This window comes from Pelophylax lessonae (genome assembly GCF_965119305.1).
Source record: "Pelophylax lessonae genome assembly, chromosome: 3".
In the NCBI taxonomy this organism is placed as follows: Eukaryota; Metazoa; Chordata; class Amphibia; order Anura; family Ranidae; genus Pelophylax; species Pelophylax lessonae.
Window position 1 is genome coordinate 369,083,193 of NC_138770.1, and position 13,143 is coordinate 369,096,335.

Sequence of the window (13,143 nt, forward strand, 5' to 3'; positions counted from 1 at the left end):
CTACCCAAATTAGCCAACATCCCAACCATACCAAATATCCAATGCTTATAAAACAGAAACAACCATCTTTTTTGGGTCACAAAACCAAATCTTCTGCAGGAACTTGATGATGAAGCCATTTCAAGCATAACTAAATCCAAAACTTTCTTTTGTTTTTAAGTTTTGGACAGAGTGGAGATGGATTAAGACACCAATCAGTTATTATTGCTGCCTGTACCTACATTGGAGATTTACCCTCTCTGTCCTTTTTACCATTATCATTGAAAGTACTTTTGAGGAGGTGAAGCGACAGGTACATGGTACGTTGATGAACGAGAAGCTAACAGCAATGCCCGCGGACACTAGGGACAAATTTTTTAAGATTTGGCAAACCTGGTTGGACCAGTTTCCAGCAATGAGCCTTCCTTTCCGCTTCCTGGACCTGTAAGAAATTTTATTGAGCCTACCAGTGATGGTCCTGGGTTTCCTGGGCCGGGGCTTACCTTCTCTTACTGCCCCCCTCGTACTTTTCTTTCTTTTTGTTTTTTTTTTCCTCCCTATTTCTGGTTATTTGCTGCCAGAAGCCAGTATGTTGAGCCTGTTAAGTGCTCTCTAGCCACACTTTTGGGGTCAGTTTTTTTTTTGCCCACTGAGAGGCTCTCTGACCTTTTATTTTAGGCCCTGTTCACACCTGAGCATTTTTCAGCTCGTAAAAAAACGCTCATCTCTAAAGTCTCAAAACGCCCAACAAGAAAAATTCTATTCATTTCAAAGGCCTCTGTTCATATATGAGCGTTTTGTCACCTGAAGCTCAAAAAAGTACACAAGCTTCTTTTTTCACAGATTACAAGCGGTTTTGTTCGATGTCAATGCCTGCCTACAAATACCTGAAAAAAACGCCAGAAAAAGATACGCTCAGGTGTGAATGGAGCCTTATAAATGAACATAGGTCAATCTCAGTTACTGCATGGTATTTTGTACATGATGATTTCTGAAATAATCTAATTGTTACTGGTTTTACCATGTAAGAGGCCTTTGAATTTGTGGTATAGATGTTGTCATTTTCAAGCCACTCTCAGCCACTGGCCTTGGTGACTGTTCACTGTTTTCTGAGTTTGCCTTTATTCAATAAAAATATGACTTTTACTAAGAAAGTAAAAGAAAATCCCAAAATTTGGGTTGTCACTAGAAATGTAATAGTGGGGAAATCTTCCAATGGGGACACTAGTTCTGGGGACCTCGAGTCCCCAAGGAATTCCCTTAATTTGCAGAGATTTCCTCTCACTTCCTGTTTGTCTATAGGACAGGAAGTGAAGGGAAATCTATGCAATAGGGCACAGATGGTGAAAAAAAAAAATCTGTCAGGGGTTATAATCCCTTCCTTATATAGGGAAGGTGGGAATTTTTTTTCAACACTTGTCCACTTTGACAGCATTCACATATTCAAGCCTAATACTAGGGATGCACCGAATGTTCGGCGGCCGAACATTATTCGGCCGAAAATAGAAAAAATAGAACTTTCGGTGTTCGGCCGAATAAGTCAAAAGGCCGAATAATTTTGTGCCGAATAATAGGGCTGAACGATAGTCGATATGATATCGACTATCGTCCTGTGGCCGTAGGCGATATTCATATCGCCGAGGTCACGATATTTACAGGGGGAAGGGACTCGGAGGAGGACTCACAGACTTCCGTGAAGCCGGGACACTTCAGCGGTGAGCATACATTACATTACTCACTCGTGCACTGCAGCCCGCCCCACACATTCAGTGAGTCTTACTCTCCTCCCTAGTTTTTTCAATGGCACATTCAGGAAGCCAATCACGCCGTGATTAGCTGCACAGCGAACCAATCACGCGTGCCTGCACACCTGATTGGTTCCGCTGTGCCGCTACTCACGGCGTGATTGGCTTCCTGAATGTGCCATTGAAAAAACTAGGGAGGAGAGTAAGACTCACTGAATGTGTGGGGCGGGCTGCAGTGCACGAGTGAGTAATGTATGTATGCGGCTGTGCTCCTTTCCAGGCTACTACTAGTCCACCTCCAGCCTCCTACTACCACCACTATGAGAGACTGTCTGTCACTGTATAATCTGATCGAGTCCACACTGACACTGACTGTCACTGAGTAATTGATGTTACCACATTAACCCTGACCTGCCCAGTGCCCTGTATCTGCAATTAAAATTTACATGGCTGCCTGCATCCTTCCCAATCCCTACAGTGTCACTAACATTAACCCTATGGTACAAGGCTGCAGTGTGCACTGAATCCCATTCCCTACAGTAACATTTAGGGAGAGAGAGAGACATGAGAGGACAAGAGAGAGAGAGAGAGAGAGAGAGAGAGAGACATGAGAGGACAAGAGAGAGAGAGAGACATGAGAGGACAAGAGAGAGAGAGAGTGAGAGGACAAGAGAGAGAGAGAGAGAGAGAGAGAGAGACACGAGAGGACAAGAGAGAGGACAAAAAATTGGCAAAATAAATGGAAAAAATGTGAAACACCGCGTTCGGTATTCGGCCTTCGGCCAAACATTTTATTATTATTCGGCTTCGGCCAAGAATTTCATTTCGGTGCATCCCTACCTAATACAGCAGAGAAACACAAATGTCCCCTATGCGCTCACTTATTTATATATCACACTGAAACACATTACATCAACAGACTATACAACTATTAAAATGCAAATCTGTAGAAAGATCAGCAATGGCAGCCCGCATTTCTCTCATGACAAATTTTCTTTAACCATTTTACTGATGCTGCTGTGAAGGTTGCAACGGAGCAGAATTGCCTACACTACACAAACTCTTAGGGTTGCTTGAGTGACCATGAACTTTCAGAAAAATGGTGCCCAAGATTTGCCATTCATTTGACTAGATGACCTCAGCAGCTAACAGGCAGTGGAGAAGACCATGGAGAAATGTTTGAGGCACACCACCTGTCACTAAGGAATCTTCTGTCCCTGGGGAAAAGTTTACAGTGGGAGAGTCACTAAATGTTTATTTATACTATCCTATGGAGTCACGTCTCACAATGGATCGACTTCCACTAATGACAATAGAAGGAGACTTTCAACAATTCACAATTCCCCATCTGACTTGGCTCTAAGAATTTTGCAATTTCATAATAAAAAACAGATTACAGGATTAATAAATAAAACTTTCAAACCTTGAGGCTTTTCAAGTAGTTGGACAGCATACTTGGGTGAAATCGATTCTCCTCAGGCACCTGATCATCATACTTGGGTCCCAACATAGTTTTCAAAGGTAAAAATTTTCCTGAAACAGAATAAAAACAAAGTAGACACATTAGTATAGAATAATAGTGGATAAACTTCTGTACAAGAAGCCTGCCCATACATGGATTGAAATTAGTCTGGTCTCTGCTTAGCTGGTCAAATTACAATCTACGTAGGGCTGGCTTTAGTAAACCAACCCCAATTTGTACAACAAAACCTGCCCTGTTTTACACCAGAAAACTTAACTTGGCACCTTTGGAATTTTGGCCATACATGACCTGATAAAAGCAAAAGATGGAAGCATTACTTGCAACAGCTAGAATATACAGTATAGACCAGCCTTTTTCAACCAGGGTGCCCAGGCACCCTGGTGTGCCTTGAGGTCTCTTCAAGAGTGCCTCAGCAAAATACCCCCAAAATTTCCCAAAAATTGTATACAGGGCAGCGGGTGGATGAAGCCTGACCCTCTAGCTGCCGACCTGCTAACGACCAATGACATCATCAGTTGATGAGGAGGATATCAGTCGCCTGCGTAGCATGCTTGTTTGACCCTCCCCTGCTGTTCTCCATAAGTTTTGGGGTCATATTAGCTAAGTGATGGAGAAAAACTGAGGAAAAAGAGAAACATTGGAATACTAATCAGTACCAGCTTGTACCTCTAACGTTGGGCGTCCTACATGTGTGTATGTTGCTGCATTATGTAAAACTTTTAGGATGGGGTGCCTCAAGACTGTCCATCATTTTTTAAAGGGTGCCTTGAGACTGTCCATAATTTCTGGGGTGTGCCTCGACTGAAAAAAGGTTGAGAAACACTGGTATAGACAAGTATAAGAAGTACTAGTTAGCAAAAACATTCCAACATTGAATAGCACGTAGGCATGTTACAGCTCACTTAAACTTTTTTTGTTTGCAGTGGGCAATACATTAATTTAGAGTAAGTTAGAGCGATATACAGCAGGGTGGTATTAGATGTAAAAACATGTTGTCTAGGCACCCAGTCCCTAGAGGGTGACAGTAAAGGGCACAAGCCAACAGGTGGGCTGTAGTTGACACAGGAGCTGCTATTTACAGAATACACACACAGCAAGGAGATGCAGTCACATAACACAGCAACATGTTGTGCACACAATGCAGTCTCAGTAAAGGGATTTTGATATTAGGAAGTAGTAGGTTAATGGGCATACATTAGCACTGATTTCCTGATGGTGTCCATGCCTGAGTAACATTTGTTTACCAGCCCTTGTAATCTCCATCAGTAGCCCATGTCACAGAATGACAACACATGGCCACAATTTGGAAGAGTATTTTCACCAGATAACAGAAGTGCATGAGAACAGACCTTCATAACATGATCAGCAGGTAGTATTTTAATGAAAGATGAAGATGTAAAGCGTTGTGAAATGACAAACATTTTAAAACTTCTATGAATAGAATGTTTCCATCTACTTTAACAGTCTTGAAGGTCTTCACTACATTGCAACAGATACTAAAACATTTTAGTTTCATTTTCCTCGAAGACTACATGAGCAGAAAACAAGGCACAACACACTCCTGGCAATATCCCAGTACTGGAGCTACTTACAAAAATCTAAGTGCACCACTAATGCCATTAATGACTTCCTCCTAAAAATGCCAGCTGCCTGGCTGTCTTGGACTTTAATCACCTCCTGCCAATGTAATGCCTATATGCAGTGGCAGGGTGGGCCTTAAGACCCAGCCACCAGCTCCTGGGCTGTTTACAATCTGGAGACAGCGGGATGTGTTCTTGAACATGTGACTGCTGTGACCGCCAATCAAGTTATCAGGAAGCTACCTCCACTTTGCAGTGTTCGCTCCCACTTAAGGAAACTGGCGTCAAGGTGTTCAGACAGGCAAATAGACAGCTGTGTTCAGATGCAGAAGCACTCTGTGTATAGCCACTTACAAAAATGGACAATTGGCTGCGATCAGTTTGCATGCAGCCAAAAACTCTGTGGACACAAAGGGGCTGATTTACTAAAACTGGAGAGTGCAAAATCTGGTGCAGATCTGCATAGAAACCAATCAGCTTCCAGGTTTTTTGTCAAAGCTTAATTGAACAAGCTGAAGTTAGAAGTCGATTGGCTACCATGCATCACTGCACCAGATTTTTGCACTGTCCAGTTTTAGCAAATTAACCATAAACTGTCCAGGGAGGTCAGAGTCCCTAATCACACATAACTGCTCAGATGAGTGGTTACATGCAAACTGCAGCTGCGCTGGCCATTAATTTGTAGAAATATGGCCATAGCTGTTTGTGTACACACTCTATGGATGTGCATAGTTTCTCTACTATAAGAATCACTGATTCTCGTGTTTGCTACCAGTGTGAATGAAGCCCAATACTTGGGGAATGATTTACTAAAATCCCAGAGTGCGCAAAATCTAGTGCAGCTGTGCATGGCAGCCAATTAACTTCTACCTTCAGCTTGTTCAATTAGGCTTTGAAAAAAGAACCTGCAAGCTGATGGGTTTGCAGAGCTGCACCTGATTTTGCACTTTCCAGTCATAGTAAATCAACTCCAACAAGTCCATGACATGCAACATGCTGGCAACAAGAGTAAGAAATTCTAATCCACATAGCTGTTCTGAGTCAGTGACTTGGAAAGTATTGAAGGCAGGCTCACCTTGACGACCAGGCAACCAACACTTTCCAAAAGTATTCATGCAATGCCAGACCTCATATCTTTTTCATGACAAGTTCCTTTTAAAGAGCATGCCCAGTATGAAGGCTTCCACGGTGGCACTATCTTTATGTAATGTGTTGTAATATCCCATTACCTAATAGAAGCCAACCTTAAAACATATCCAGCGTCGTCCTGGCTGTGTCACATCCAGTACTGTAAAGATCCTCTAATAGCAGCTCAGCACTAGGGATGAGCTTGGTTCACACCAAACCTGGGAGGAAAAGGTCACTCCTACCAAATTAACTGCAGCCGGAGCATTACCTGTTGGGAAGTTGCACGTGCGATGGGAATTCCCAGCCCCTGCATACATGCAGCTGCGGGACAGGGAATGACCCAGCTGCAGTTGACTAGGTGGGAGTGATAGCTACCTGCCAGGTTCGGTGTAAACCTAAGTTTGGACCAAACCCAAGCTCATCCTTACTCAACACCAGGAAGCCATCAGGACTAGGGATGAGCTCCGGTATGTTCCTTACTCATCAGAGAGTGACAGCTACCTTCCAGGTTCTGTGTAAACCTAAGTTTGGACCAAACCCAAGCTCATCCTTACTCAACACCAGGAAGCCATCAGGACTAGGGATGAGCTCCGGTATGTTCCTTACTCATCAGAGAGTGACAGCTACCTTCCAGGTTCGGTGTAAACCTAAGTTTTGACCAAACCCAAGCTCATCCTTACTCAACACCAAGAAGCCATCAGGACTAGGGATGAGTTCAGGTATGTTCCTTACTCATCAGAGAGTGACAGCTACCTTCCAGATTCGGTGTAAACCTAAGTTTGGACCAAACCCAAGCTCATCCTTACTCAACACCAGGAAGCCATCAGGACTAGGGATGAGCTCCGTTATGTTCCTTACTCATCAGAGAGTGACAGCTACCTTCCAGGTTTGGTGTAAACCTAAGTTTGGACCAAACCAAAGCTCATCCTTACTCAACACCAGGAAGCCATCAGGACTAGGGATGAGCTCCGTTATGTTCCTTATTCATCAGAGAGTGACAGCTACCTTCCAAGTTCGGTGTAAACCTAAGTTTGGACCAAATTCAAGCTCATCCTTACTCAACACTAGGAAGCCATCAGGACTAGGGATGAGTTCAGGTATGTTCCTTACTCAGAGAGTGACAGCTACCTTCCAGATTCGGTGTAAACCTAAGTTTGGACCAAACCCAAGCTCATCCTTACTCAACACCAGGAAGCCATCAGGACTAGGGATGAGCTCCGTTATGTTCCTTACTCATCAGAGAGTGACAGCTACCTTCCAGGTTTGGTGTAAACCTAAGTTTGGACCAAACCAAAGCTCATCCTTACTCAACACCAGGAAGCCATCAGGACTAGGGATGAGCTCCGTTATGTTCCTTATTCATCAGAGAGTGACAGCTACCTTCCAAGTTCGGTGTAAACCTAAGTTTGGACCAAATTCAAGCTCATCCTTACTCAACACTAGGAAGCCATCAGGACTAGGGATGAGTTCAGGTATGTTCCTTACTCAGAGAGTGACAGCTACCTTCCAGATTCGGTGTAAACCTAAGTTTGGACCAAACCCAAGCTCATCCTTACTCAACACCAGGAAGCCATCAGGACTAGGGATGAGCTCCGTTATGTTCCTTACTCATCAGAGAGTGACAGCTACCTTCCAGGTTTGGTGTAAACCTAAGTTTGGACCAAACCAAAGCTCATCCTTACTCAACACCAGGAAGCCATCAGGACTAGGGATGAGCTCCGTTATGTTCCTTACTCATCAGAGAGTGACAGCTACCTTCCAGGTTCGGTGTAAACCTAAGTTTGGACCAAACCCAAGCTCATCCTTAAGCCCCGTACACACGTACCGATCGTCGGCCGAAAAGCTTCGGCCGACGACCGATCTGCCGATTGTAGGCTTGTTAGTATGATGCCTCCGACAGCCGACAGCGCACATTCGGCCGAAAAGAATCTGTCATGCAAGCATTAAAATTTTTGTATGCCGACACCAGAGCGGCCGATTGTTCGCCAGTCAGTACAGATTTCGGCCAACAGACCGCAGATTTGCAAGACTGGGCATGCTCAGAAAAGGAAAAACACAGGGAAAGTTAACTATTACATGACATCACTTCTGCAGTCGGCTGACAAAATTCTTGTGCAGTCTTTTGCACTTTTCAACAGACACCGACAGCCCTGGACAAAAGACGGCCGATCGTTCGCCGACGATCGGTACGTGTGTACGGGGCTTTACTCAACACCAGGAAGCCATCAGGACTAGGGATGAGTTCAGGTATGTTCCTTACTCATCAGAGAGTGACAGCTACCTTCCAGGTTCGGTGTAAACCTAAGTTTGGACCAAACCCAAGCTCATCCTTACTCAACACCAGGAAGCCATCAGGACAAGGGATGAGTTCAGGTATGTTCCTTACTCATCAGAGAGTGACAGCTACCTTCCAGGTTCGGTGTAAACCTAAGTTTGGACCAAACCCAAGCTCATCCTTACTCAACACCAGGAAGCCATCAGGACTAGGGATGAGTTCAGGTATGTTCCTTACTCATCAGAGAGTGACAGCTACCTTCCAGGTTCGGTGTAAACCTAAGTTTGGACCAAACCCAAGCTCATCCTTACTCAACACCAGGAAGCCATCAGGACTAGGGATGAGCTCCGTTATGTTCCTTACTCATCAGAGAGTGACAGCTACCTTCCAGGTTTGGTGTAAACCTAAGTTTGGACCAAACCAAAGCTCATCCTTACTCAACACCAGGAAGCCATCAGGACTAGGGATGAGCTCCGTTATGTTCCTTACTCATCAGAGAGTGACAGCTACCTTCCAGGTTCGGTGTAAACCTAAGTTTGGACCAAATTCAAGCTCATCCTTACTCAACACCAGGAAGCCATCAGGACAAGGGATGAGTTCAGGTATGTTCCTTACTCATCAGAGAGTGACAGCTACCTTTCAGGTTCGGTGTAAACCTAAGTTTGGACCAAACCCAAGCTCATCCTTACTCAACATCAGGACTAGGGATGAGCTCAGGTATGTCCCTTACTCATCAGAGAGTGACAGCTACCTTCCAGGTTCGGTGTAAACCTAAGTTTGGACCAAACCCAAGCTCATCCTTAAGCCCCGTACACACGTACCGATCGTCGGCCGAAAAGCTTCGGCCGACGACCGATCTGCCGATTGTAGGCTTGTTAGTATGATGCCTCCGACAGCCGACAGCGCACATTCGGCCGAAAAGAATCTGTCATGCAAGCATTAAAATTTTCGTATGCCGACACCAGAGCGGCCGATTGTTCGCCAGTCAGTACAGATTTCGGCCAACAGACCGCAGATTTGCAAGACTGGGCATGCTCAGAAAAGGAAAAACACAGGGAAAGTTAACTATTACATGACATCACTTCTGCAGTCGGCTGACAAAATTCTTGTGCAGTCTTTTGCACTTTTCAACAGACACCGACAGCCCTGGACAAAAGACGGCCGATCGTTCGCCGACGATCGGTACGTGTGTACGGGGCTTTACTCAACACCAGGAAGCCATCAGGACTAGGGATGAGTTCAGGTATGTTCCTTACTCATCAGAGAGTGACAGCTACCTTCCAGGTTCGGTGTAAACCTAAGTTTGGACCAAACCCAAGCTCATCCTTACTCAACACCAGGAAGCCATCAGGACTAGGGATGAGTTCAGGTATGTTCCTTACTCATCAGAGAGGGACAGCTACCTTCCAGGTTCGGTGTAAACCTAAGTTTGGACCAAACCCAAGCTCATCCTTACTCAACACCAGGAAGCCATCAGGACTAGGGATGAGTTCAGGTATGTTCCTTACTCATCAGAGAGTGACAGCTACCTTCCAGGTTCGGTGTAAACCTAAGTTTGGACCAAACCCAAGCTCATCCTTACTCAACACCAGGAAGCCATCAGGACAAGGGATGAGTTCAGGTATGTTCCTTACTCATCAGAGAGTGACAGCTACCTTCCAGGTTCGGTGTAAACCTAAGTTTGGACCAAACCCAAGCTCATCCTTACTCAACACCAGGAAGCCATCAGGACTAGGGATGAGTTCAGGTATGTTCCTTACTCATCAGAGAGTGACAGCTACCTTCCAGGTTCGGTGTAAACCTAAGTTTGGACCAAACCCAAGCTCATCCTTACTCAACACCAGGAAGCCATCAGGACTAGGGATGAGTATGTTCAGATCCAAATCCAAACCATCCTGAGGCATCCTACCAGTAAGCTGTTGCAGTACCGGGCCAATCCTAAACGATCAAGGCATCCCCCGCCACCAACACGTACACACGAATCTTTTATATGTGCAGCCGGGAGGTGGGGGGATGCTTCCAACATTTATGATTGGCCCAGTACAGTGACAGCTTGCTGGTAGGATGGCTCAGGTGGGGTTGGATTAGTATGGGAATATACCAGAGCTGATCCTTAATCAGGATATATAATAATATAGATACACAATAGTGGACATTGATAAAGCTTAATGGACAAAGCTGACAGCCCAGGATAAGGATCCCTGTTTTCACGTGATTCCAATAAGCTGTGACATAAGACTCATTGTTCCAGCTTTGTGACTACACGAACATGGTCAGCACCCAATTACCTGCCACTGGCTGTCCCCTGCGAGGGCAGTTCAGCCACCGGGGTGGGATCTTGTTGTGAGCCATGCTGTGCTTTACACGGGGCACCTAGTACTGAGGATGATGTCCGTACTAACACACTACGACTCAGCACGACACACTTATTATTGTTGTTCCTGTTGACTCGACTATCACGTGGCTCTCCTACAGCCACTCACAAGACTGCGATCCCAAAACGTGACGTCAGTCCTCTGTGCGAGAACCCCCACTATCCCACCAGGCGCCCGCTATACTCACTCCCCCATTCAAAGTGGAGCACAGACCCCAGCATGCACTGCGGTGCCCACTTCCCCAGGGGAAGAGGCTTCCGGCAAGGGGAAACTTCCGGCATTTGGTGGTGATCCACTTATAGCTAAAGCGACATCTGCTGGCGACCAGAGGAACCACAGGCTGCTACTGCTACTAGTGTCTTGGATCCCTTCTACATTTTTTATTCAGATGTGGCTTGAAAGCTGACAGAGCCTAGGAACCTGTCATCTACTGCCCCTGAAGTTTAACCACTTGCCCTCCGGGAAAATTAACCCCCCCCCCCCCATTCATGACCAGGCCATTTTTTGCGATACGGCATTGCGTTGCTTTAACTGACGCTGTACCCAAATAAATTTGATGTCCTTTTTTCCCCATAAATAGAGCTTTCTTTTAGTGGTATGTGATCACCTGTGCTGTTTTTATTTTTTGCACTATAAACGAACAAATACAAATTTAGAAAAAAAAAAAAAAAACAATATTTTTTACTTTATGCTATAAAACATTCCCAATAAAAAAATTAAAATAATCAAATTTCTTTATCAGTTTAGCCCAATTTTTTTTCCGCTACATATTTTTGGTAAAAAAAAATCCCAAAAGGCGTATATAAATTGGTTTGCGCAAAAGGTATAGCGTTTACAAACTACGGGATAGATTTATGGATATCTTTTTTTTTTATTATTGTTTTTATTAGTAATGGTGGCGATCAGCAAATTTTTAGCAGGACTGCGACATTGCGGCGGACAGATATGACACTCGGTAACACTTTTTGGGGACCAGTGACACCAATACAGTGATCAGTGCTAAATAAAAGGCACTGTTACTGTATGAATCACACTGGCAGGGAAGGGGTTAACATCAGGGGCGATCAAGGGGTTAAGTGTGCTCCTAGGGAGTGCTTTCTAACTGTGGGGGGAGTGGGCTGACTGCAGGAAGGGAGAGATCTGTGTTCATGATTAGTAGGAACACACCAGCTCTTCCTTCCTTCCTGTCTGACAGAACAGCTGTCTGCCTTGTTTACATAGGCAGATGGCTGTTCTGTCAGTCTCCTTGACAACTGCGGGTGGCTGGCAGCGTTCGGGGTGGCCGGACCTGCGGACTGGCTCCGGCTGTGTCTAATCACAGCAGGAGCACAGCTCCATCAGCTGGCGCGCACCCCCCTAGGGCCTTAAAGCAAAATCATGTATATGTATGTGTTTTCGCGCTAAAGGGCCACCTGCCCGCAGTATATGTATGGTGGGCAGTCCGTAAGTGGTTAACAACTTGCCCTCCGGAAGATTTACCCCCCCTCCCCCGCTTTATGACCAGGCCATTTCTTGCAATATGGCACTGAGTTACTTTAACTGATAATAAAGTTTAAGTTCTTCTTTTCCCCACAAAAAGAGCTTTGTTTTGATCGTATTTGATCACCTCTGGGGTTTTTATTTTTTGCACTTTAAAAAAATAACAAAAAAAAGTCCGTCAATTTAAAAAAAAAAACAATATTTTTTAGTTTCTGCTATAAAACATATCCAATAAAAAAAATGTAACAAATTCAAATTTCTCCATCAATTTAGGCCAATATGTATTCTGCTACCTATTTTTGGTAAGAAAAAAAAAATCCCAATAAGCCTATATTGATTGGTTTGAGCAAAAGTTATAGCGTCTACAATCTATGGGATATTGCTTTTTTTTTTTTTTTTTCTTTTTACGAGTAATGGCAGCAATCAGCGACTAGCGGGATTGCAATATTGCCAAAGGCAGGCGGACACTAACAGATACTTTTGACACTTTTTGGGGACCAGTGACATGAATACAGTGATCAGTGCTCAATATGCACTGTCACTGTACTAATTATTATTATTGTAATAAATATTATTGTAATAAACAAATGACACTGGCTGGGAAGGGGTTAACAGGGGCGATAAAGGGTTAACTGTGTGACTAGCTAGTGTGTTTGTGTACTGTGTGGGAGGTGCTTTTACTAGGGGGAGACATGGATGCTTTTCCCTGCTTTGCAGGAACACAGGATCAATGCCTTCCCTACTGACAGAACAGCGATCTGCCTTGTTTTACATAGACAGACTGCCATTCTCCTGTGTACCGAAGGAACGGAGGGTGGTGGCGGACATGGAGTCTTCGGTACCCACCGATCAGCTACCGCTGTGTAAAATCACAAAAGGAAAACAACAGAGCGCCTCTAAGTGCAGTATTTATTTGATTGGCGTAAGCACAATAATGTAACAACTCACATGGTTAAAAGTATATTAGGCTTGAAGGTTCCGGTGGTGTATCAGGAGGAAGGTGTGAGCCCAGGGGTCCTGGAGAGTGGAAAACCTTGTGCCGGTCTGGTGTGTTCGGTGGACGGATGGTCGCTGTGCAGAGGATCCTCTGTCTTCCGGG

General features: G+C 44.7%; 1 protein-coding gene across 1 annotated transcript in view; it reads right to left on the minus strand.

The window, feature by feature from the left end:
• Positions 1–10,810, minus strand: part of RNGTT (RNA guanylyltransferase and 5'-phosphatase) — a 641,023-nt gene extending 630,213 nt beyond the window's left edge. Inside the window, exons 1-2 of the mRNA XM_082249686.1 lie at positions 10,479–10,810; positions 3,148–3,257 (exon numbers count right to left, since the gene is read on the minus strand). Coding sequence (XP_082105812.1) covers positions 3,148–3,257; positions 10,479–10,542 — 174 coding nt within the window. The 5' untranslated portion in view covers positions 10,543–10,810. The remainder of the gene's footprint in view (positions 1–3,147; positions 3,258–10,478) is intronic.
• Positions 10,811–13,143: the final 2,333 nt, after the last annotated feature.